Source organism: Elephas maximus, chromosome 5 (genome assembly GCF_024166365.1).
Source record: "Elephas maximus indicus isolate mEleMax1 chromosome 5, mEleMax1 primary haplotype, whole genome shotgun sequence".
NCBI lineage: Eukaryota > Metazoa > Chordata > Mammalia > Proboscidea > Elephantidae > Elephas > Elephas maximus.
Window position 1 is genome coordinate 3,916,231 of NC_064823.1, and position 22,972 is coordinate 3,939,202.

At 36.4% G+C, this 22,972-nt stretch overlaps 1 protein-coding gene across 2 annotated transcripts in view; it reads right to left on the reverse strand.

The window, feature by feature from the left end:
* Nucleotides 1–22,972, reverse strand: part of NAA15 (N-alpha-acetyltransferase 15, NatA auxiliary subunit) — a 78,617-nt gene that overhangs the window by 13,895 nt on the left and 41,750 nt on the right. The window contains exons 7-15 of one of the 2 annotated variants that reach the window (XM_049885257.1): nucleotides 21,796–21,915; nucleotides 19,394–19,489; nucleotides 19,125–19,231; nucleotides 17,002–17,074; nucleotides 14,031–14,200; nucleotides 12,536–12,688; nucleotides 11,852–11,980; nucleotides 9,785–9,998; nucleotides 6,227–6,420 (exon numbers count right to left, since the gene is read on the reverse strand). In XM_049885257.1, the coding sequence (XP_049741214.1) occupies nucleotides 6,227–6,420; nucleotides 9,785–9,998; nucleotides 11,852–11,980; nucleotides 12,536–12,688; nucleotides 14,031–14,200; nucleotides 17,002–17,074; nucleotides 19,125–19,231; nucleotides 19,394–19,489; nucleotides 21,796–21,915 (1,256 nt within the window). Of the gene's footprint in view, nucleotides 1–6,226; nucleotides 6,421–9,784; nucleotides 9,999–11,851; nucleotides 11,981–12,535; nucleotides 12,689–14,030; nucleotides 14,201–17,001; nucleotides 17,075–19,124; nucleotides 19,232–19,393; nucleotides 19,490–21,795; nucleotides 21,916–22,972 lie in introns of those variants that run through there. The other variant, XR_007517593.1, reaches the window with a different exon arrangement.

Here is a 22,972-nt window from a genome sequence, read left to right on the forward strand (position 1 = left end):
AAGAGGGTAATTTACTATCAGGGAAATACGACTGCTATGTCAAAATGGAGACAAAGAGGAATATAGTGAAGAAGAATCAATACAAACATCATACTTGCTAAAATCAAGTACTTAAACTTGAAGGGAAAAAAAGGGGAAAACTTTTGTTGTCCTTAGGTGTCTTCGAGTTGGTTCTGACTCATGGCAACCCTATGTACAACAGAAAGAAAAATAACCTGTTCCCATGCCACCCTCAGTCATTGCTTTGTTTGAATACATTGTTGCAACCACTGTATTATCAATCATCTCACTGAGGGTCTTCCTCTTTTGCACTGATCCTCTACTTTACCAAGCATGATGTCCTTCTCCAGGGACTGGTCCCTCCTGACATGTCCAAAGTACTGGGAACAAATTCTTGTCATCCTTGCTTCTAAGGAGCATTCTGGCTGTACTTCTTCCAAGGCAGATTTGTTCATTCTTCTGGCAGTCCACAGTATATTCAATATTCTTCACCAAGACCATTAAGTCAAAGGAATCAATTCTTCTTTGGTCTTCCTTATTCATTGTCCAGCTTTCTCATGCATATGAGGCAACTGAAAAATACCATGGCTTGGGTCAGGTGCACCTTAGTCTTCAAAGTGACATCTTTGCTTTTTAGGACTTTAGAGAGGTCTTTTGCAACAGATTTGACCAATGCAATACATCGTTTAATTTCTTGACTACTGCGTCCAAAGGCTTTGACTGTAGATCCAAGTAAAATGAAATCATTCACAACTACAATACCTTCTCCTTTTATCATGATGCTGCTTATTGGTCCAGTTGTGAGGATTTCTGTTTTCTTTATGTTGAGGTGTAATCCATACTGAAGACTGTAGTCTTTGACCTTTATCAGTAAGTGCTTTCAGTCCTCTTTGCTTTCAGCAAGTAAGATTGTGTCATCTGAATATCACATTTTATTAACAAGTCTTCCTCCAACCCTGATGCCACGTTCTTCTACATACAGTCCAGCTTCTCTGGATTATTTGTTTGGCATACAGATTAAATAAGTATTAACCTTGATGCACACCTTTCCTGATTTTAAACCACACAGTATTCCCTTGTTCTCTCTGAACAACTGCCTCTTGGTCTTTGTACAGGTTCTGCAGGAGCACAATCAAGTATTCTGGAATTTCCATTCTTCACAATACATAACTTGTTGTAATACCTATGCAAGTACCTTTGCATAGTCAATAAAACTCAGGTAAACATCTTTCTGGTATTCTCTGCTTTGAGCCAGGATCCATCTAACATCAGCAATAATATCCCTCATTCCACATCCTTTTCTGAATTAGGCTTGAATTTCTAGCATTTCCCTGTCAATGTACTGCTGTAACCATTTTTTAATTATCTTCAACAAAATTTTACTTGTGTGTGATATTAAAGATACTGTTCGATAATTTCTGCATTCCGTTGCATCATCTTTCCTTGGAATGGGCACAAATATGGATCACTTCCAGTCTTGGCCAGATAGCTGTCTTCCAAATTTCCTGGCATAGATAAGTGAGCACCTCCAGCACTGCATCCGTGTGTTGAAACACCTCAGTTGGTATCCTGTCAATTCCAGGAGACTTGTTTTCACCAATGCCTTCGGGGCAACTTGGACTTCTTCCTTTGGTAACATTGGTACTTGATCATATGTTACCTCCTAAAATGGTCAAATGACACCCATTTCTTTTTAGTACAGTGACTCTGTGTATTCCATCTTCTTTTGATGTTTTCTGCATGGTTCAATGTTTTGCCCATAGAATCCTTCAATATTCCAACCTGAGGCTTGAATTTTTCTTCAGTCCCTTCAGCTTGAGAAATGCAGAGTGTTTTCTTCTCTTTTGGTTTTCTAACACAAGGTCTTTGCACATTCATTATAATACTTTGTTTATTCGAGCTGCCCTTTGAAATCTTCTAAGCTCTTTTACTTCATAATTTCCTGTTTGCTTTAGCTACTCTACCTTCAAAAGCCAAGTTTCAGAGTCTCTTCTGACATCCATTTTGCTTTCTTTCCCATCTTTTTGTGACCTTTTGCTTTTTTAACGTATGATGTCCTTGATGTCATGCCACAACTCGTCTAGTTTTCGGTCATTAATGTTCAATGTGTCAAACCTACTCCTGAGGTGGTCTCTAAATTCAAGTGGGATATACTCAAGGTCGTGCTTTGGCTCTTGTGGACTTGTTCTAATTTTCTTCAGTTTCAACTTGAACTTGCACATGAACAATTGATGGTCTGTTCCTTGGGTGGCCCCTGGCCTTGTTCTGATTGATGATATTGAGCTTTTCCATCGTCTCTTTCCACAGATGTAGTTGACTTGATTCCTGTGTACTCCATCTGACAAGGTCTACATGTATAGTTGTTGTTTATGTTGTTGAGAAAAGGTATTTGCAATAAATAAGTTGTTAGTCTCACAAAATTCTATCACGTGATCTCCTGCATAATTTTCATCACCAAGGCCATATTTTCTAACTACTGATCTTTTTTGTTTTCATCTTTCCTATTCTAACCACCAGTAATTATCAATGCATCTTGATTGCAACATTCGAGTAAGTGCAGACTGCAGAGTTGGTAAAAATCTTTAATTTCTTCATCTTTTTTTTTTTTTTTTTTTTTTGGTATTAGTGGTCTGTGTATAAATTTGAATAATAGTCATATTAACCAGTCTTCCTTGTATGCACAGCGATATTATCCTATCACTGACAGCGTTGTAATTCAGGATAGATTTTGAAACGTTCTTACTGATGAATGCAATGCCATTCCTCTTTAATCTGTCATTCCTGACATAGCAGACAATATGATAACATATGTCCCTAAAGGATAATCTGGGTCTATTGTTCCCACACGTTGTCTCAGTTTCTGTGACCCTCGCATAGATTAGATTTTGTCAGGCTAAATCCAAGTATTTTAATATACACATATGACCCACAATACAACGTAACTATGGTCTACAGTTACACACATATAATACAGTATAGGGTTGTATATACAGAAGCACATACATCTTACTCAGGAATGAGGCTCTAAAATCAAAGCTTAAAACAAAAATATTGTCAAACTACCCTTGAAAAGTCCTTAAATTGTGTGTGTATGTACATATGTATATATACCTATGAATATATAAAGTTACTAGTTTGCAATACGTTTATGAAAACCATCTTTAAGTACTAAAATCACAATCAGTGTAGCAGTATGTTCCTACTATGAGAGGTGCACAAGAACTGAGATGGACTAAGCAAATGACAGTCATACCTCTCATCTCATACTAACATGGCGTCATATGTTTACTGAGTAGAATATCGGATGGAATTGCCAGCATTATGAATACTCTTCTTTGTCTCTCTTCAAAAAAATTAAAAATTACACTCAGTTATGAAGAGTTTCATCTCTTTTAAGTTAAATGCATGTATACTGGAATCTGCACTGTGCTTGATGGACAATTTAAAACACTTTTAAAAATGTCTGCCTTGAGCATTGTGCTCCTTTAAGAACTATTTATATAGGATTAAACTGATAGATTAGATGAGAAACTTAGCATGCAGTGAGTTTATGTTAACGGGGGAGAAACAACTCAGAAAAGGAGGGTGAGAATGGTTACACAACTCGAAGAAGGTAAATCAATGTCACTGAATTTTGTACATGCAGAAATTCTGAAACTGGGATATGTTTTGCTATGTGTATTCTCAACAACAAAAATAAAATATAATCAATTATTTAAAATAAATAAATAAAATACCTGCAAGGGCAGTTTTGATCATGTCATTTTTTAATTCATAAACTGGCCTGAAATCTAATCCCCATATTCAGGTAGGAATAAAATAATCCCTACACTCCCAGCATAGCAACAAAAGTTTAAAACTATTATACAGGCAGAACTACGACGACTCACAGCTCTTGATAAGGAAGATGTATGTACACAAGAAAAAGAAAAACAAAACACAAACCAGCTGAGATGCTTGCTGGCTGGAGGCCAAGAGGAACATGAAATGGGTGGTGCGTGAAGTCATAAATACCAACTACTGCCTCATGGTAAATTGCAGAAACAGGTGGTTCAGCTTCCACCAAGACCGCATATTAAACTACTAACTAAACTCTTTCCCATTTTCCTATTCTCATTAACTGGAATTACCGCTAGCTTAATAACGCTTTAATTTTGCTCAGTATTTTTTATATATTATCCTGAACTGGTGACATTAAATTTGCCCTTAATACATGGAAGAATACTGATATCAGAAAAAGCAATTAGAGATTGTAGGCTCAGACTCGGCTGGAAGATTTTTAAAAGTCTTCAATTCCACCCCTGGTTATGCTTAGTGTAATTTGGCATTGCCACCATACTAGAAAGCATGGATGCTATTAGATGGGGGCACACTGGAGTCAGCTGACCAAAGACAAGGGTAAGAATCGTATATGCAGAATAAATCAGAATGCCTTCTACTAGGCTCCTCACAAACAAAGCAGTCAGAAGTACTTTCTGTAGTCATTATTTTGTTCTGAAACTCCACAAGCCTAGCTACAAATAACTAGTCCACAGCTAACATCTGGCCCATAAGCTATCATTACAGGCTGGACACAAAGAACGCCAAAGTCTGCAAGCTCCCTAATGGAAGAATTTTGCTCTGTAGTGGTACTCTTTATTAGACAGTGACTAAACAATCCAAAGATATCATTTCTTTAAGAGTTATAATGTAAGACAAGAAGAGTTACAAAAAAAAAAAGTCATTAACAAAGTCATGGGATAGAGGGAAAGCAGGCAGAAAGAGTGACGTGGTAGGCAGTCAGTGACGGTGATGGTAGCAGTAATAAAGAAAGGTAAGACATGAAGATGGAAGGCCCCAAAAGCTGTCGTGCTCTGAATGACTCTGCAATTCTTCCTGAGACCTAAACGGTCAATTTTCTGGGCTTTGTCACTCCCTGCGTATTATTCCAGTACACTCTAAACACTAAAAAGTTAGCATCCCTGTTCCTAGAAGGTATGAAATTATTTGTGAAAGAGTATTAGTATAAAAAAAAAAAACCCCCTCTGAAAATCTGTTTCTTATGGCAATACTGCTGTATCTATGTGATGTTACCTGCTCTAGTTTTAAAAACATTTCCAGCTCTATTTCACTAGTATCATAATTTCTCTTAGTTATAAAGCAGCTGATCAAATAATTCTCAATTTTTAGTTACTAACAAGGACAAAATTGATCTTTAGGGCCATGTGTTCACTATATTGCTTTAACATAATAAATGCTGCAAGTATCTGCGGAGGGACTAAGAGGGTGTGAAGGATCAGAAGAAAGCACATAGGTAAGTTATTACTCAAAATAACAACGAACATCCTGGTTTCAGTTTAATGGTTAAAAATGGCAGATCAGATTTTGGCTTGGGGAAAATATTTAGGAACTTTCAAAAATTAAGTTCAAATGGGAAAGTCCAGTAAAGATGTACTGCAAACTGAAAACATGACTTAGTGAGAGGTGTGCATATAATCCTTAGTTTATAACAAGCTCAATTTAGCCTAGATAAAAAGAACTTGGATGTTACGCTTTAACAGACACTAGATGCTTTACATGTTTATTCTCTCTAATCCTCACATTTCTGCCTAGTTGTTAGTCCCATTTTATAGATGAGGAAACCATCAGAGAGGTTAAAGTGTCCAAGGTCACGCAGCTAAAGTGCCAGAGCTGAGATCTAGACCCAGATCAGAACGTCTTGAAAACCAGACCTTTTTCTACTACGGTAGTAGTCCCTGACTTACGATGTATTTAAGTTACGATGAACAGCACATAGGACCATCTGCCTTTTTTGGGGGGTGGGGGGGGGGGGTTACACTTTATAGTTAGTAATATGTACTACATACAATGTTGCAGTCCATAATCTGGTGATGTTACCGTTCTCAAATGTTTACTCGCAGACGTTCAAAGATCAAATTTATAAAGATACTGATTTAACAAAAAAAAAAGAGGTATTCAACTTATATCAGAATCGACTTACAAAGAAATCATCAGAACGGAGCCCTGTCTTAAGTTGGGAACTACCTTGTATATGACGCCACTGGAGATTACTCTGGACCAGAATCATTATTTCAAGTTTTAAACTTCAAATATGAACAGAAAGAGGAAAAAAGAAGATGAAAATTAAAATGATTTTTGGTTCTAACGTCTATAATTAAATTGGTCAAATAAGATAGTATAAAAGTGACTGTCTTACTCAGTTGTGCTAAAGGCTATTGTTAAGTACCTTGGCCAGTTTCTCGGGGATGAGTTCTTCTTTCGGACCTCCAATTTCCTCGTCATCATCATCCTTCTTCTTTTTCTGGTTTCTTTGTTGCTTTTCTTTTTCTGCATTTTTTTTCTCTTCTTCTATCTGGGCCTTCTTTTGAGCTCTTCTCTGTTTATTACGTAGCTTCTTTAGCTCTTTGTCAGACATGTTTGCTGTAGGCAATAAGTGTTAATGAAATTATAAATGGATTAATGAGATTAGTCACCATCAGTTACTACTATTATATAATACTGCCACACAAATTCCCATAAAAAATAATGCACGGTATGCATATACATGTGACTATGTGTACCTAGCCTTTCAATGGTTCCACATTAGAGAACAAAGTAACCTTCTGAAAATATTTTTTGAACCGGGTTGGCTATGTGTAAAATGCATCCATGGCAAAGCATACATGTTCTTCCAGCAATATTAAACTGCTTGCAATTCCATGCATTTAATAAGCTGTTTCTTCTCTCTATGGCTTTGGACTATGTTCTCCTTAGCTATGCTTTCTCTAACCTGACCAAACAGTTATCCATTCTCCTCTCTGTACTGCCACTATGCCTTATATATTTTGCTTGTCACAGACACTCTGCTTATATGCCTGTCTCTGTTTTAACTGTGAGCTTGTTGTTGGAAGGGACCTTGTCTTACTTATCGTTCTATCCACAGGGCCTAACACCATGCTGAAACATACAGAAAACACTCAAATACTTAAAGAAGAGTAAATAACTATATGATAAATTAAAACTTTATATTCCTTAATTTAACAATATCCCTTGAGGCACAAACTGAAATGTCTCAAAAGACTGGAAATCATTGTTAATAAAGTGAAAAATCTATATTCTTTAGACTTCAGGCAATACATTTCAAAGTTACATGTTCAATCAGTATTAGGATAATACATGTTACTATTGAGAAATGTAAAAAAGTCATTCCCAAATACATCACTGTGTATTCACTGTTGATTTAAAAAATATGCTCACAAATTCCACTCTTCAAAATGTACAGTCTATTTCCTCTCCCCTTAACTGTAGGCTATACTTCATGACTCACTTCTAATGAACAGAAGTGATAAAAGTAAAAGCGTGTGACATCCAAGATCAGGACATAAAAGCAGTATAAACTCCTCCTCACTTTCTCTGGAGGAAGCTAGCTGCCATGTTGTGAGAAAACCCAAGCAACCTTATGGAAAGACTCATATGGCAAAGAACTGAGTGAGGCCTCTTGCAATGACAGTGAACCACCTTGGAAACAGATCTTCCAGCCCAAGTCAATCCTTCAGATGCCCTTGGCTGCAACCTCATGAGAGACAATAAGCCTTCAGAACTACTGGCTAAGCCACTTCTGAATTCCTAGCCCACAGAACTGAGAGATAACATACATTTGTTATTTAAAGCTTCTAAGTGTTTTAGTAATTTGTTATGCAGCAATAGATTTTGGTACCTGGAAGTCGGGGTACTGCTGAAACAAAAGCCTAAAATGTGGGAGTTACTTTGCAAACAGGGAGTGGCAAAAGGTAGATAGACTCTCAAGAAAGCTTTAGTCAATGCTTAAAGAGCTTAGACTGTTAGTACAAGTCTGGACTCTGAGGAGGCTACAGGTAAGGTACATGGTATTTTCATGTAGTGGCAGAAAGTCTAGCAACACTTATAAAATTTATCAAATGAACTCAGTGATACAGAGATGAAAAGTTCCAGGCAAAGTATGGAAGGTGCCACCTGATTGTTCTTGCTGCTTATTGTAAAATGCTAGAGGAGAAAGACAAACTAAAGGAAGGGGCAGGGACTTGATGATTTTGAAAATTCTCAATCTCTCCAGGCATGGCTACTGAGCAAATATCAAAACCAGGGCACTACCAGGAAAACATGCCAGGAGGTAAAGCAGAGGGGTTGGCTTTGTGGGTTCTAATAATATTCACAAAAGATCCAGAATGTCTTGAAGATAATTATATGGACAGAAACACTGCCAATTTGGACTTAAAGAAACAGTATAAAATGAAAATAGGCCTCCGGAACCCCTCAAAATTTTACTGGCAGGAAGCAGGCTGAAAAACTACTCCATTGCAAGCAAATGCTAACTTACAAGGGAAAAAAAAAGATGACTCAGAAGGCAGAACCAAGAACCCAAAAGGGCAGAGCTAAGAGCCCCAGGGAATTATTCCCTAATTACGATTAGGTCTTCACAGTCCTAATCAAAAAACTGTTAACTGGTACCCAGCTGGACTTGTGTCTCCTGTTCTCCCTCCCTCCCTTTCTGAACAATACCTACAGTGGTTGTGCTGTGCTTGTCCTATGCTGGTTGTGTGGTTGGTAGAAAACTTGTCTCTTTAGTTTACAAGACTTCACAGGAAGAAGAACTACACTTGAGGAGCTGTACATAAGGAACTACGCTAAAGAAGCTTATCAGCACCTGTATCAGAATCCTGGTAAGAGTCTAGACTTAGAGCTAAAGTTGTAACGAGATGAGACTTTTGGAGGCCTCGGGGGGGTTGAGTGTATTTTCAATGTGGAAATAATTCTTTGATTCTTCTACCATCAAGGCTATACTTGGTGACTCACTTCTAACCAATTAAAATGCAGAAGATGTAATAACGAGAACAGAACATTAAAGGCATTAAGACTTCCTCCCTGCTCTCTCTAATGTACAATCCTATGGAACGACTCAAGTTACAAGGAACGAAGGCCTCTTGCTAACAGCCATGTGAGTAAGCCATGTGGGAAACGGCTCCTTCAGTCCTAGTCAAGCCTTCAGCAACAGAAAAGAAGTTCTGATACATGCTATGACATGGAGGAAATTTCAAAACACAAAAGGAAAAATATTGTTATGATCCCCTTTATATAAAATATCTAGAATACACTAATGCATAGAGATCAACATTTATTAATGGTTACCAGGGACAGATAAAAGGAGAAAATGGGGAGTTACTGCTTAAGGGGTAACAAGTCTCTGTTAAGGGTGATAAAAAAAGTTTGGAAATGGACAGTGATGATGGCTGCCCAACACTGTGAATGTAATTAATGTCGCTGAATTATACACATAAAAATGGTTAAAATTACAAAGTTTTATCACACAAATTCTGTCACAATAAGAAAAAAAAATTGGCCAAAGGTTTTAATGTTCATGTAGTCACCTTTCAGTAGCTTAATAATAAATTACTATAAAAAGGGAGAACTAGATATATTAACAGCCAGTAATAATGTAGAGTTTCAACCCTAATTATGGACTTGAAGCAGAATACATCCTATTAGAGTAGGAAGCAACCTACAGTAGTGGATAAACCTGATATTAAGTGTAAAACTCATGAAATTCAAACTTTTTAAATGTAATAATCAGTATAAAGAAAACTCTTATTTTGAAAATGTAAAAGTAACCAATATTTTTCTTTTGTTCCTTAGAGAAATTCACGACCATCATCTTCTATCCGTGCATAACACCTTCCCAATAAAAAGCTGAGGAAAAAGCTATATTACACCAAAACAAAAACGCACATATGTGCACCAGAGCAAACAATAACAAATCTAAATATTATACCTGTATCAGCTTCATGTTCTTTATTCTCATCTGTAAGGGGGTTGTCATGAAGCTTCAAATAGATCTCTATAGCAATTCTTGCTGCCTTGAAGTAAAATGGATGCTGTCGAAGTACATCTTCTAGTTTTAATAAGTCCACATAAGATCTAAGGGTAATCTTCCTCATACAGTATGTATGAAAGTCAAACTGGTCATCAGTGATTTCTATAAAATGCTAACAAAATTATCTTTTTTTATTACAGCAATTGAATTATAGTAATTTGAATTACAGCAATGTAAAAGAACATTACAAAAATCAAAGCCTTGGAATTACCCATTTTCTTAGTGTGAAAAAATTGGGTAAAATAAAAAAATATTAAAAATTTCATCATTCAATATAAACACTTTACATACCAAATAAGCAAACACAGTTGGCCATCACCTAGCACAGGATATGGCACAAAATAGGCACTGAATTATTTGTTGAAAAGAAAGATAGCATAATTAAAAATATATATACACATATATTTTATTCCGGAGCCCTGGTAGCACAGTAGTTAAAAGCTTGGCTAACCAAAAGGTGGGCAGTTCGAATCTACCAGCCACTCCTTGGAAACCCTACGGGGCAGTTCTATTCTGTCCTATACGGTTGCTGTGAGTCAGAATTGACTCGACAGTAACTGGTTTGGTTTGGCTTTTGGTTATATTTTATTCCTTCCTTAATCATACTTACATAAAGCTATCATAACAAACAATTTATTCGTACACATAATGATGCCGTGCAGTAGATTCACACACGAAGCATTCAGTTGTTATATTTAGAACCATTCCCAAAGGATTATAACATGCCATCTCTGGCAATTTTTCTGAGCTACACATATAAACCCTATGCAATGTAAAGTTGACATGAGGGAGAGAAATCAATTAGTAAGTCAAGCAACTAGCAACTTTCACATTTCCACTAAGCTCTGGTGTTCTCTACTTGATACTACTACAAATATGAAATTACATAAACTATGTTTATTTGTGAAAAATGCAAAAAAAAAAAAAAAAAAGAAGAGAACTAAGAAAACAATGATTTAATCATAAAATGAGAAATTACATATGCTACAGAAATATTGTCAAAAGGCTTCAAAGATTATACCATTTATATACATATATATACACATATATATACATATAAAAACCAAAAAAACCTAATGCCGTCGAGTCGATTCTGATTCATAACAACCCTATAGGACAGAGTAGAACTGCCGCATAGGGTTTGCAAGGAGCGCCTGGTGGATTCAAACCGTGAACCTTAGGTTAGTAGCCATAGCTCTTAACCACTGTGCCACCAGGGCTCAGGGCGTGTGTGTGCGTGTGTCTGTATGTCTGTGTGTGTGTGTGTCTGTGTTTACCTCAAGTGTATATGGCATTACCAATCAGCAAATAGGCTCCTAGGATTACTTAATGAGCTTTGTACGGAAAACACAGCACCAATTTGAAAGAAAGGTTCAAAAATCAATAAAAACATAACCAGATGCAAAATTTCCATACAGTTTAAAAAATAAACTCTTATAGGCAGAACAGACAAAATATAGTCTATAATATTTCCATTATAAAAACTGAAAAAAGTGATTATTGATTTTTAAAATAACCTACTCTGAATTAGGAGTCCCTGAGTGATGCAAAGGAAACCCTGGTGGCGTAGTGGTTAAGTGCTACGGCTGCTAACCAAAGGGTCGGCAGTTCGAATCCGCCAGGCGCTCCTTGGAAACTCTATGGGGCAGTTCTAGTCTGTCCTATAGGGTCGCTATGAGCTGGGATCGACTCGATGGCACTGGGTTTGGTTTTGGTTTTGAGTGATGCAAACAGTTAAGCACTGGAAATGTTGGTGGTTCAAATCCACCCAGAAGTGCCTCAGAACCCTATGAAGTACAGGTTCTACTCTGCGCACGTGAAGTCGCCACTGAGTCAGAACAGACTCAGCAGCAACTAACAACACGACGACTCTGAATTAAAAGAGGGAGGAGAAAACAAGCTATCGGATTTGCCCAAAACCTTCACATGACAACAGAATAAAACGAGAACGTATCAGGTACTCACTCTCTCAATCTCGTGACATTTCTTCAGTGCTTCACCAAACTTATTCATCGCCCTGTAAGCCTGGGCACACTCTGTCTGGAACCACATGCACTGCATTTCATTCAAATTCTCTACCGCCGACGTTCCTTCCTGCATGGAAATCACACGTGTTCAAGGCCACTTCTTCCACGTATACTGTTCCCCCACAGAATTTAAGAAAGAAAAGACGGCCAACTGATTTTGAAACAGTTCTTTCAAAATCATTTTGTATTTTTTTTAACATTCTGAGAGTAAGAAACTTTTTAACATTCTGAGAGTAAGAAGGAATATGGGAAAGAAATTCACATCGTATTTCTAACCACTGAGAAAAATATGCACTTTTGCAAAAGATTAAATAGAAGGTCAACATAGTAGGAGGTAGGGATCAACATATGAAAAAAACATTAGCACACTGCAGGTGCTCAATAAACAGTTTTCTTACCCCTAAAAAAAAAGTCCTCTAAACATATAACAAAATCAACCAGAGTTTAAAAACTGATTGGTACAATCATCTAAAAAGAAATACTGTTTTATACTAACATCGATTTGTTTGTTTCAATATGGTCATATAAAGTCCTGACTACTCTAATGTTAAAAACAGTATAAACAAGTATGAGTTGGCTCATGTCCTGTTTATTCATACGTAAGAACACTAGCTGTACAAACCCTTGTAAACTTTGAGCACATTTCTTCAGCCTCTTTAATTAGATTGGCTTTTAGCATGTATTTCGCACACTTGGAGTTGATAAATCGGTCTGCCGTGTCCAAGGCCTGAGCCTCATCCATCCACCTTGCAGCTTCTTTAATATTCCCAGCATGCTTACAGGGTACAGAAGTTAAACAAATTGGTAAGTATTCTAATTGTATTATCAGAAATTAAGTTATCTGCTGATAAATTATTAACAAAGCAAATAGAAGAAAAGTATTCTTTTAACTCTTAAAATGCTAATCATTGTAAATGCATGCATTCCACCATAAGTTCTGTTAGCTGTCCAACTAGAATGTAGGCCCTCTGAGAATAAAGACTTGTTTGAACTGTTTTATCTACTACTATATCCCCACTGCCTAGAACAGTGACTGGCACATAGTAAATACTAAAAAATAATTGTTAATCAAAGAGTAAATAATAGCCAAAATCTTCAAATTAGTCAGAATACAGTTCAGTATTAAAGATAAATGCAACTGGAAAATGATACTGGTAAGGAGTGTGCTTCTTAGCTCAAGTAGACCCGTGAGAATAAATGGGCAGCTCCTCTCCAGAGGTGAGATGAGAAGGCAGAGGGGTACAGGAGCTGGTTGAATGGACACTGGAAATACAGGGCGGAGTGTGCTGTCACATTATAGGGAGAGCAACTAGGGTCACATAACAATGTGGGTATAAGTTTTCACATGAGAAACTGACTTGAATTGTAAATTTTCACTTAAAACACAAGAAAAAAAAGAAAAAAAAAAGCAATTGGGTGGTCAAATTTCTATTCCAGAGGAAGCTTGGAAACTTTACTGATTAGGTGGGACTACTACTGGATACTCCCCTATGCTCCTCATTCTAATTTACCTAACTAGTCCATTTGGTAAAGCCAAACTGATAAGCAAAATCTGGTTTTAAAAAAAGGAATTAAAATATAACTTAATTTCACTATTTTGTTAACTATATAAATCATTGGTTTACAACTTCTCCCCATAGTAACTTTGGAGATTCTCAAGCAGGGGCAGGAATTAAGGAGGCAAAAGGGGTAATATGTAAAATTCATCTTAGAATCTTCACAGTGTCATTTTATTAACATTATTGTATACTGGTATGTGATCATATTCAAATGTTAAAATAAACACACACTTCATAGCAAATATAATTAACTTGGGATTACTTATCTCTATCAACAACCAAGAGAATAACCAGATGTGTGTGTGAACATATATATATGAATAGCGAGATACACACACAACACACACACACGTACACGTGTGTATAAGTGAAGGATCAAATAGCCATAAGTTCAAAGTCTAAAAGGAATCAGACTGAGGATGCATGTACTATACTTGTTATCCCATGTTTTCCAAACTGTCAAATATGTCACTTTTTTTTTTATTTAGAATTTATAAAATACAAAACTATTTTATAACATGTTTTAATACTTCATTAAAAAGGGGAGGGACGTTTTACCTTATAGATTTTAGCTTTCACAAGAAACAGTTCTATCAACGTAGGTGTACTTTCAATAGCAGTATTTATGTATTCCAGAGCAATAGGTGGCTGACCGATTCTGTCATAATGTTGCGCCAAGTAGTACTGGACCCAAAGTAATGTGGTTGGTGGTTCCTCCTTTCCATCATCTTAAAAAGGGGCAGAAGGATAGAAGGAGACAAGATCATTACGTATGTTAAGAGAGTTCCCCACCTCAAAATGGTCTTATCTTTATTAATAAGGTAAAATAGTTTGAACCATGTCATTTATGTATCTAGCTATAAAACTGCACCTAAGTCTACGAGATCTTTGGAAAGGAGTATGTTTTCAGTTCTGTATCTTAACAGCCCCTAGCACAATGCCTTGCATATAGTATGGGCTTGAAAAATACGGCAGATAAGTAAGGTAAACTAAAATTAATTACCTAAAAAGAAAAAGGGGAGGGGGAGACAAGCTGTACTAGAACTAGGAATGTATTCAATCAAGATGTTACTTACGAGAAGAAAGGGGGAAAAGGAAAGAAAAATTTAAAGAATTTTTTTACCATTAATGAGGTTAAAAAAAAAAAAAAGCTCTGACTACTTAATTGGGTTTCTAGCTTATGTACGAAACCATATATAAATGTACTTGTGATGTGGTTATTTTGAATTTTGGTAATTATAATATCCTTAATAGATTTTAGTGTTATGCTGGAACATGCATAGATGCTTAATTTTGGTATAAAAACTATACCAAAAAATGAGATGAAAGTAAAGAGGCTTATTCTCTATTTTAGTTCATGATTTAATTTTAATATACTCACAAAAAAATGTGTAAGTTAAATCTGTAACTCACACATTAAAAAAAATAGTGTTTTAATACAAATTTCTGAAATCTGGCAAAAATCATTTCCCTTTAAAATAAAGCAATGGATTGCTTATTTTTAGCCTAGTTTTTTTTTTTTAAAAGCACGATGGCTCAGTCGACAAAAAACAGGAGTGGAACTCACCAACTCCCGACCAGATAGATCTGCAACAAAAGTGCTGCATATTCTGGGGCATGTCACTGAACCTCTTCCACATTTGTATAATGTGTAGAAAAATGCTGACAGTCAAAGGAACATCGTTATGATTAACCAGTGAAACCATGGCAAAGTCTTTTAAAAAATACTATTAATCTGAGACCTAGAAACAATAAACAATCCAACAGCAATAAGCATTCCAGGTTCCATGCTGGGCTTTTCCACTAGAAGAACCAAGGCTCCTTGTAAAAATAACAGATTTCAGGTCTGTGGTGAGCACTCTGCTATGTGAACTAGAGTATCTTGTCATGTCAAACACCAAGGAAGCTATCAACTACTACCGTGGTGTGTAAAGGATGTGTATGTACCATCTGAAATTACGAAGGTTTAAAACATCGACTATGTTTAAACACATGAATTCATAATAATACTTCAAAAAATATATTTCTCATCATTGCTGAAGGATACTACTGAACCAATTCATTATTTTGAAAATTGGTAAGGAAAACAAAGGAGGGGTGGAGGAAAAAAAATATCAGCCGTGCTTCACCTATACAAACTGAAATACTGCGTAGGCAAACAGTAGGTGAAGGGAAGTTTCTCCTTCAAAATAAGAAATGAGTAATAGGGTATCATTAGTTTATAATTCCTAACAGTTACAAGAGAAGAAACAAAGACTATATGCCTCCTGATATAGAACACACTACCACCTGTGAAATACTCTTGCTCTCATCTCTTATGTAGCAAAAGCAAAACAAATAAAACTTAATCCAATCTGTCCAAAAGAAGTTTCTGCAGTGATGGAAATGTTCCACATCCACCCTGCCCAACACACAGGCATTAGCCAGATGTGGCTATTGAGCAGCAATTAAAATGTGGCTAATGCAACTGAATTTTTAATTTTATTTAATTTGAATTAATTCTAACAGCCACATGTAATAGCTATCATAATGGACAACACAGCTCTAGATCCAGCTACCAATCTATACCGGAAATTCAGAGAGCACAGGAGTAATATGTTAAACACCATGGGATGCATCCAGCAAAGTCCAGACTGTGGTAAAACTCAAGGAAAAAAAAATAATTTCTTAAACAAGTAAATTGCAGAAAGAAAGAGATGGAGGAGAAACCTGTGAATTAAGAGACGTATCAACCAATATCAAAGCATAGATCTTATCTAGATCCTGATTCAAACAAACAACTTCGAAAACAAAGACTGGGAAAAAAAAATCTTGACATTTATAAGACAACTGGAAACGTGAATACAGACTGTTGACTCCGACTCACAGCGACTCCATGTGACAGAGCAGAAGTGCCCCTTGGTGTTTTCTTGGCTGTGATCTTTATGAGAGCAGATCACCAGGTCTCTCTCCCACAGAGCCGCTGGGTGAGTTTAAACCTTCAACATTTTGGGAAACAGCTGAGTGTTTAACCACTGCTCCACTGTAGTTCCTTAAATATGGACTAGATATTTGATATTAACAACGTATTAAATTTCAGGTGTGATGGTACTATGGTTATGTTTTAAGTCCTTAACTTTTAGACATAAGGAAATATTCATGGTTGAAATAATGGGATGTTTGGGATTTGCTTCAGGATAATATGGGACTAGAGGAAGCAGATGAGGATAAAGATGAAGTGAGTTTGGCAATGAATTAAAAATTATGGAAGCTAGGCACTAAGTAAATGGGGGATCATTATACTATTGCCATCTAGTTTTATAAATGTTTTCAATTGTACATAATTTTTTTTCTAAGAAACTCATGTGACTCTTGTAACCAAATAGCTAAACATAACATGCAAATTAATATATCTCCACCTTAAGGGGAAAAAAAAGTTTTTAACGCTCTATGCTCACCCTTGAGAATTAAGAATACTGACTGGCTGGTTAAGAATTTTATATTAAAATTTTCTCAAGATGTTTTAAAAACATAAAACTTGAGCACTTACCATTGGGATTAAATAACCGGCAGCTTTTTAGAGACGTTTCATAACCTACTACTAATTCTTCTATGATTGCCACCTAGAGTACAAACACACAAGCACACTTTGATTTAAAAAAATAAAAGAACAGTTGCTATTCTTGTGCAAAATGTGTTACTTATTACTGAAGGCCTAAATAAATATTCTAGCAGCCAGTTACATACACACACATACCCTTTTATAAATCTCTTAACCTCTGGATAAAAATTTAAAAGTAATCAAATGGATCACACGTTCGTGTAGGTATGTACAAGGACAATTTTCTAAGAACTTCTTGTAAACTCCTTTTCTCTTTTGGGAAAGGGAGAATAAAGCACCAAGCTTAACCAAGAATCAGGAAAGGGTTAGAAAAAGGGAGGCAATGTTGTGAATGAGTTATATCCTGCTTCCTTTTTATCTCAATTCACATAAACAACACCTGGAGTTACCATTTGTTTTCAAAGATTCAAAATTAAATGCTATGTTCAAAGACAAATTCCACAAGGAGATGATAAGAATCAACTCTTAATTTCATAATTCAGGGAAAAATATTAGTGAAACTGCAACACAGAACAGTGGGTGGGTTTATGAAATCCAGGAAAATGGACAGCTGTCCATTTTTGCTCCTCAGTCCTGTCTACACTACTTGCACCTAGCTTCATGAAAGATCTGTATTTTTTATGTTTTCCGTTCCTTGCTTAATCCGGCCTTAATGGATGAGTGTTACTATACAAGCTCTCTTAAATAACTTTAATTTAACTGACTCAAGAGGTTAACACCAGCTCTCTTGATTACCTCAGTAAACTGTGAGGACTGAAAAGTGGCAGCTAGGTTACTCTGGTACGCCCATGTTCTTCTGCTCCCACAAGTTGAACTATATGCTTACTAAGAGTCACTTTTGTTTTCTCAAACCTGTTTGAATCAGTTGCATTTATTATCATAATTGCATAATTTAATTCAATATTATGTCAACTTAAGAAATGAGAACAAAAGGAAAGAAATGTTTGCACAGGTTGAATACTGTGAAAAGACTCAAAGACAAATTAGATACTTAACCAATTTCAGGAATAAATAAGACAACCATAAATAAAAGAGGGGGAAATCATAAAAATGTACGATTCTATACACCAAAGCTGCTTCAAAAGAATCTTAGTTCTCACTCTACCAAAACCAGAAATAACCAACTACATTTTATAAATGTAATTTATGCAAAGAAAAAAAAATGTGAAGTACCAATCAATAAAGCTCCTATATAGGGTCTTTAATCAAGACTGGCAAATAAATGCACGCTGTGTGCTTTAGGTAAAAATGTTTAGCACATTTAATTTGTTCCATCTTGAGGATTCTTCACCGTAACTCATTATTAAAAAAAAAAAAAAATCTAAACAATGTATCTTGATGCCACTGTAGTTGCAAGCAAACTCACCTAAGAAAAGAGTACACTACCGTCTACACAAGCATCTGCAGTGTAATAACACAGAGCTGAAAGGGGACCCTGACCGACTGGGACAACAAACAAACTCTTCTGACAGAATTTTTTTTCTACCAAATAAAAAAGGAAAAAGATTATGAAACTAAAACTTGGCTTAAAAAAAAAAAAAAAAATCACTTCTGACTTTCACCATGAGCAGGGATTAGGGAAAATGCTGGAGAAATCACTGCCTTCCAACTTTTCATACCTATGCTGACTCACTGAAATACAGAGCAGAAACAAAGGACAGAGAAAACAAATAAGCAGTAAGTTATTGAGCTACAGAGAAAGGGGAATGAAAAGGGAGGCACCAAACCAAAAACCAAACCCAGTGCCGTCGAGTCGATTCCGACTCATAGCGACCCTATAGGATAGAGTAGAACTGCTCCACAGAGTTTCCAAAGAACGCCTGGTGGATTTGAACTGCCGACACTTTGGTTAGCAGCCGTAGCACTTAACCACTAAGCCACCAGGGTTTCCAAAAGAGGCACAGAGGCATTTAAATGGCAAGCTGGAAAGACTGATGCCAGGTTCACAAAGCATGTACTATTGTGCACAGAAAATCAAGCGTCAACTATCTTAAACGTTGAGCAAAGAAATGAAAGTTAAAAAAAAAAAACTCCACTGACTTTTGCTTTACCTTTTCTTTATCTTTGTATAATGATCTCAAAGTATTGAAGACTGGTGGACAACCCTTGCTGAAATTCATCCTTAGGAATTTATCCAAACATTCCTTAAACTTCTCACCTTGGAAGAAAAAAATCCTGTTAGCTTACATTTCTCCAGACAACTCTTAACAAGGCACACTTTGACCTTGATATTAATACACATACTCATATATTTAAAACCAAGAAAAGAAGCTTCAAGTCCTAACAACATTTTCATTCCTTTGCAATTATTCTCACTCACCAGATAAAAAGTTTAATGGCAGTCTTCTTGGCACTAGTCCCCTAGGATATTTAGTCCAGGCCTCCTCATAAATTTTTAGCCTTTCTAACATGTTAGCTGCAGACAAAGAAAAAGGTTTTATACACAAATTACAAACCATATTTTCCTAGCAAACTAAATTTCTAAAAGTACATTAAAATTTAGTCTATTCAACAGAAAATTTGAAGATGGGAAAAAAATATTTTAATCTTACACCCCAACCATATCAAAAAATCATTATTTTATAATATTTCCTTCCAATATTTTTATATATAAACACTTCTAATCAGTGGTAGTGGGTTTAATCATATAAAAGCAACCCTGGTGGCACAGTGGTTAAGAGCTATGGCTGCTAACGAAAAGGTCAGCAATTTAAATCCACCAGGCGCTCCTTGGAAGCTGTACGGGGGCAGTTCTACTCTGTCCTTTAGGGTTGGTATGTGTCAGAATTGACTCAACGGCAACAGGTTTAATCATATAGAACAAATTATTTCCTTTATCCTCTTCTGCTTTGGGTATCTTTTCAAAATCTGAGAATTCCTTTCTTTCTTCGAGTTTTGATAAAATCATGTTGCTGTGTTTCCATATATTGTCTCTCCACTACTCTCTTGAGCCTCTCCTTCTTTAACTTCTCTACTTTGACTTATTTTGGAGATTCTCCATCTAGCCTTTATCTTCCATTTTTCCATTATTTCTCTTACACTCTGTGCAGAAGCTTTCCTCAGTCTTCCACTTCACTAAATCTTCCTCAGTTGTAGCCTCTCTTCTATTCACTCTATTAAGATTTTCCTTTCCATTTTCCAGATTGCTAATTGATACTTTGTTTCAAGGCTGCAATTTCATGTTTCATGGCTGCACTTCCTTCTCTTAACCTTAAACTCTCCCATCCTCCCTTTCCCTTTTGCTGGCACTGAAGATTAATTACTATTCACTGTGTTGGTGTCCCTGGGGTAGTTTGTGGTTCTTTGTAACAATCTTCAAGAAGAGATTTCCCTTGTATCTATCAATGGTACCAGGAGTGGCTCAGTACCAGCCCGAAGGGAAACACCTTTCAACCAGATCATTTGGCTCAGGAACCTACCTATTTCTGGGCCTGTCCACAAAAGTAGACCACATTTGGCGGGGAAGAAGGAGAGACAGGGAGAATCTCTGAACCCAAGTTTACCTGAATGATGCAAATTTAGCTCCTCTTCCCACGCAGGAAACAGGGCTGTGCCTGGCTACATTTGTAGGCCCCTGGCGGGCCAGGCCACTACAGACACAGCTTACCACATAAATTATGCTTGCATCTTTCTTCCTGGGAGACACCTTCATTTGGTCAGTAGAAACTTCCCTGTCATGTTCTTAAGTTACTATGCATTTGTTTTCCTTAAAGTTGTTTTTTAAAATTCTTTTCTCATCCATTTCTACGATCTTGTAATAGGAGAGGTTTCAGAATGTGCTTGGTCTACTGTATTAACATGGAAGTTTACAAATGTACTTCTGTATTCAGATTTTGAACCAATTCTTAACTACTATTTTTTTGGTTGTGCTTTTCAATGAGTTAATAAAATATATATTAACAACCACAATGAGACACTACTTTACACTCCCTAGGACAGCTATGACAAAGAAAATGGAAAATAACAAGTGTTGGTGAGTATGTGGAGAAATCAGAACCCTCATACATTGCTGGCGGGAATATAAAATGATGCAGCCACTATGGAAAACAGTTTAGTGGTCCTCAAAAAGTTAAATGTAAAATTATTTTATGAGCCAACAATTCCACTCCTAGGTATATAATCAAAAGAATTGAAAACAGGGACTCAAACAGATACCTGTACACCAATGTTCGCTTCACAGCAACATTATTCACAACAGCCAAAAGGTGGAAACAACCCAAGTGTCCATCAGGAGATGGATTAAAAAAAAAGTGATATATATACACACACACAGAGAGATACAGATAGAGCCATAAAGGGAAACAGAGCTCTAGTATACACTACAACATGAATGAACCTTACGATCATTATGTTAAATGTTATCAACCAGACACAAAAAGGCAAACATTGTATGATTCTCTTTAAAGTACTTGTAATCGTATGAACAGGCAAATCCTTAGAGACAGAAAGTAGACTAGAGGGTTGCAGAGACTGAGTGGAGAGGACAATGGGGAGTTACAGCCTACTGGGTACAGAGCTTCTGTTTGGGGCGATGAGAAAGTTTTGGAAATGGGGCGATGACTGCACAATACCGTGAATGTAATTAATGCCTCTGAGTTGTACGTTTTTAAATGGTTAAAATGGCAAATTCTGTTACATATTTTAATTACAAATTTTAAAATACACAGACACACACACATTAACAAAAGAAGCAATTAAATCTTAAGTCTTAAACAACACTACCTGGCTTGAGTGCCTTTTCCAAGCCTTTGTAATAGGCCCAGTTCTCAGGATTTCTCTCTTGTAATCCTCTATAAACATCAGCAGCATCTTCCAAACGACATAATTGCAACAGAAGTTCCCCTGATGAAAAAAAAAAAATTAACAAAATATCTGACCAAAAAATCTTTGTAATTTCAATTTTTCCTCAAATTTTCTCTTATAATCTCATTATAAATCAAGGTTGGGAAGTAAATGGATTTGGTATCCTCCTGAACTCCCCATCTTATTCAAGAAGAATGTTTACCACATACTTTTATTATCCCCTCCTCTGTTAAGTTCACATTATTTAGAAACGCCATCTTCTTATTTATTCACCTATCTGTCCAACTCCAGACCACCTTCCCACATTCACTGAGCACACTGTCACCAAGCATCATCTGTTGGTGTTGTTCGCCCTCGATTTGTTACCGACTATGGGTTTTTTTTTTTTTTTATAGTGACCTTATAGGACAGAGCAGAACTGCTCCACAGGGTTTCCTAGGTTGTAAATCTTTAAGGAAGCAGATTGCCAGATATTCTCTCCTGGGGAGCTGCTGGGTGGTCTGAACTGCCAACTTTTTGGTTAGCAGTCAAGCACTTAGCCACTGCGCCAACAGGGCTCCTTATTAAGCATCATCTAGTCCTCGATTATTCCTGACATCATATGGACAACTTTAACATCCAAATTAATGTCTCAACCCTAACCTACGATTCCTTTATTACTACATGTTTGAACAATTTCAGACTGCAGGAGTTGGTAAAAATCTTCAGTTTCTTCATCTTTGGTATTAGTGGTCCGCGTGAAATTTTGAATATTATTCATATTAACTGGTCTTCCTTATTGGCATATGGATGTTATCCTATCACTGACACCCCTGTACTTCAGGATAGATCTTGAAATGTCCTTTTTGATGATGAATGTGCCACCATTCCTCTTCAATTTGTCATTCTTGGCACAGTAGACCACAGGATTATCCAATTCAAGATGGCCAATACCAGTCCATTTCAGATCACTAATGCCTATGATATCAATGTTTATGCATTCCATTCCATTTCTGATGATTTCAAATAGATTCATACTTTACACATTTCACGTTCCAATTAAGAATAGATGTTTACTGCTGTTTCTTCTCATTTTGAGTCATACAACATCAGTAAA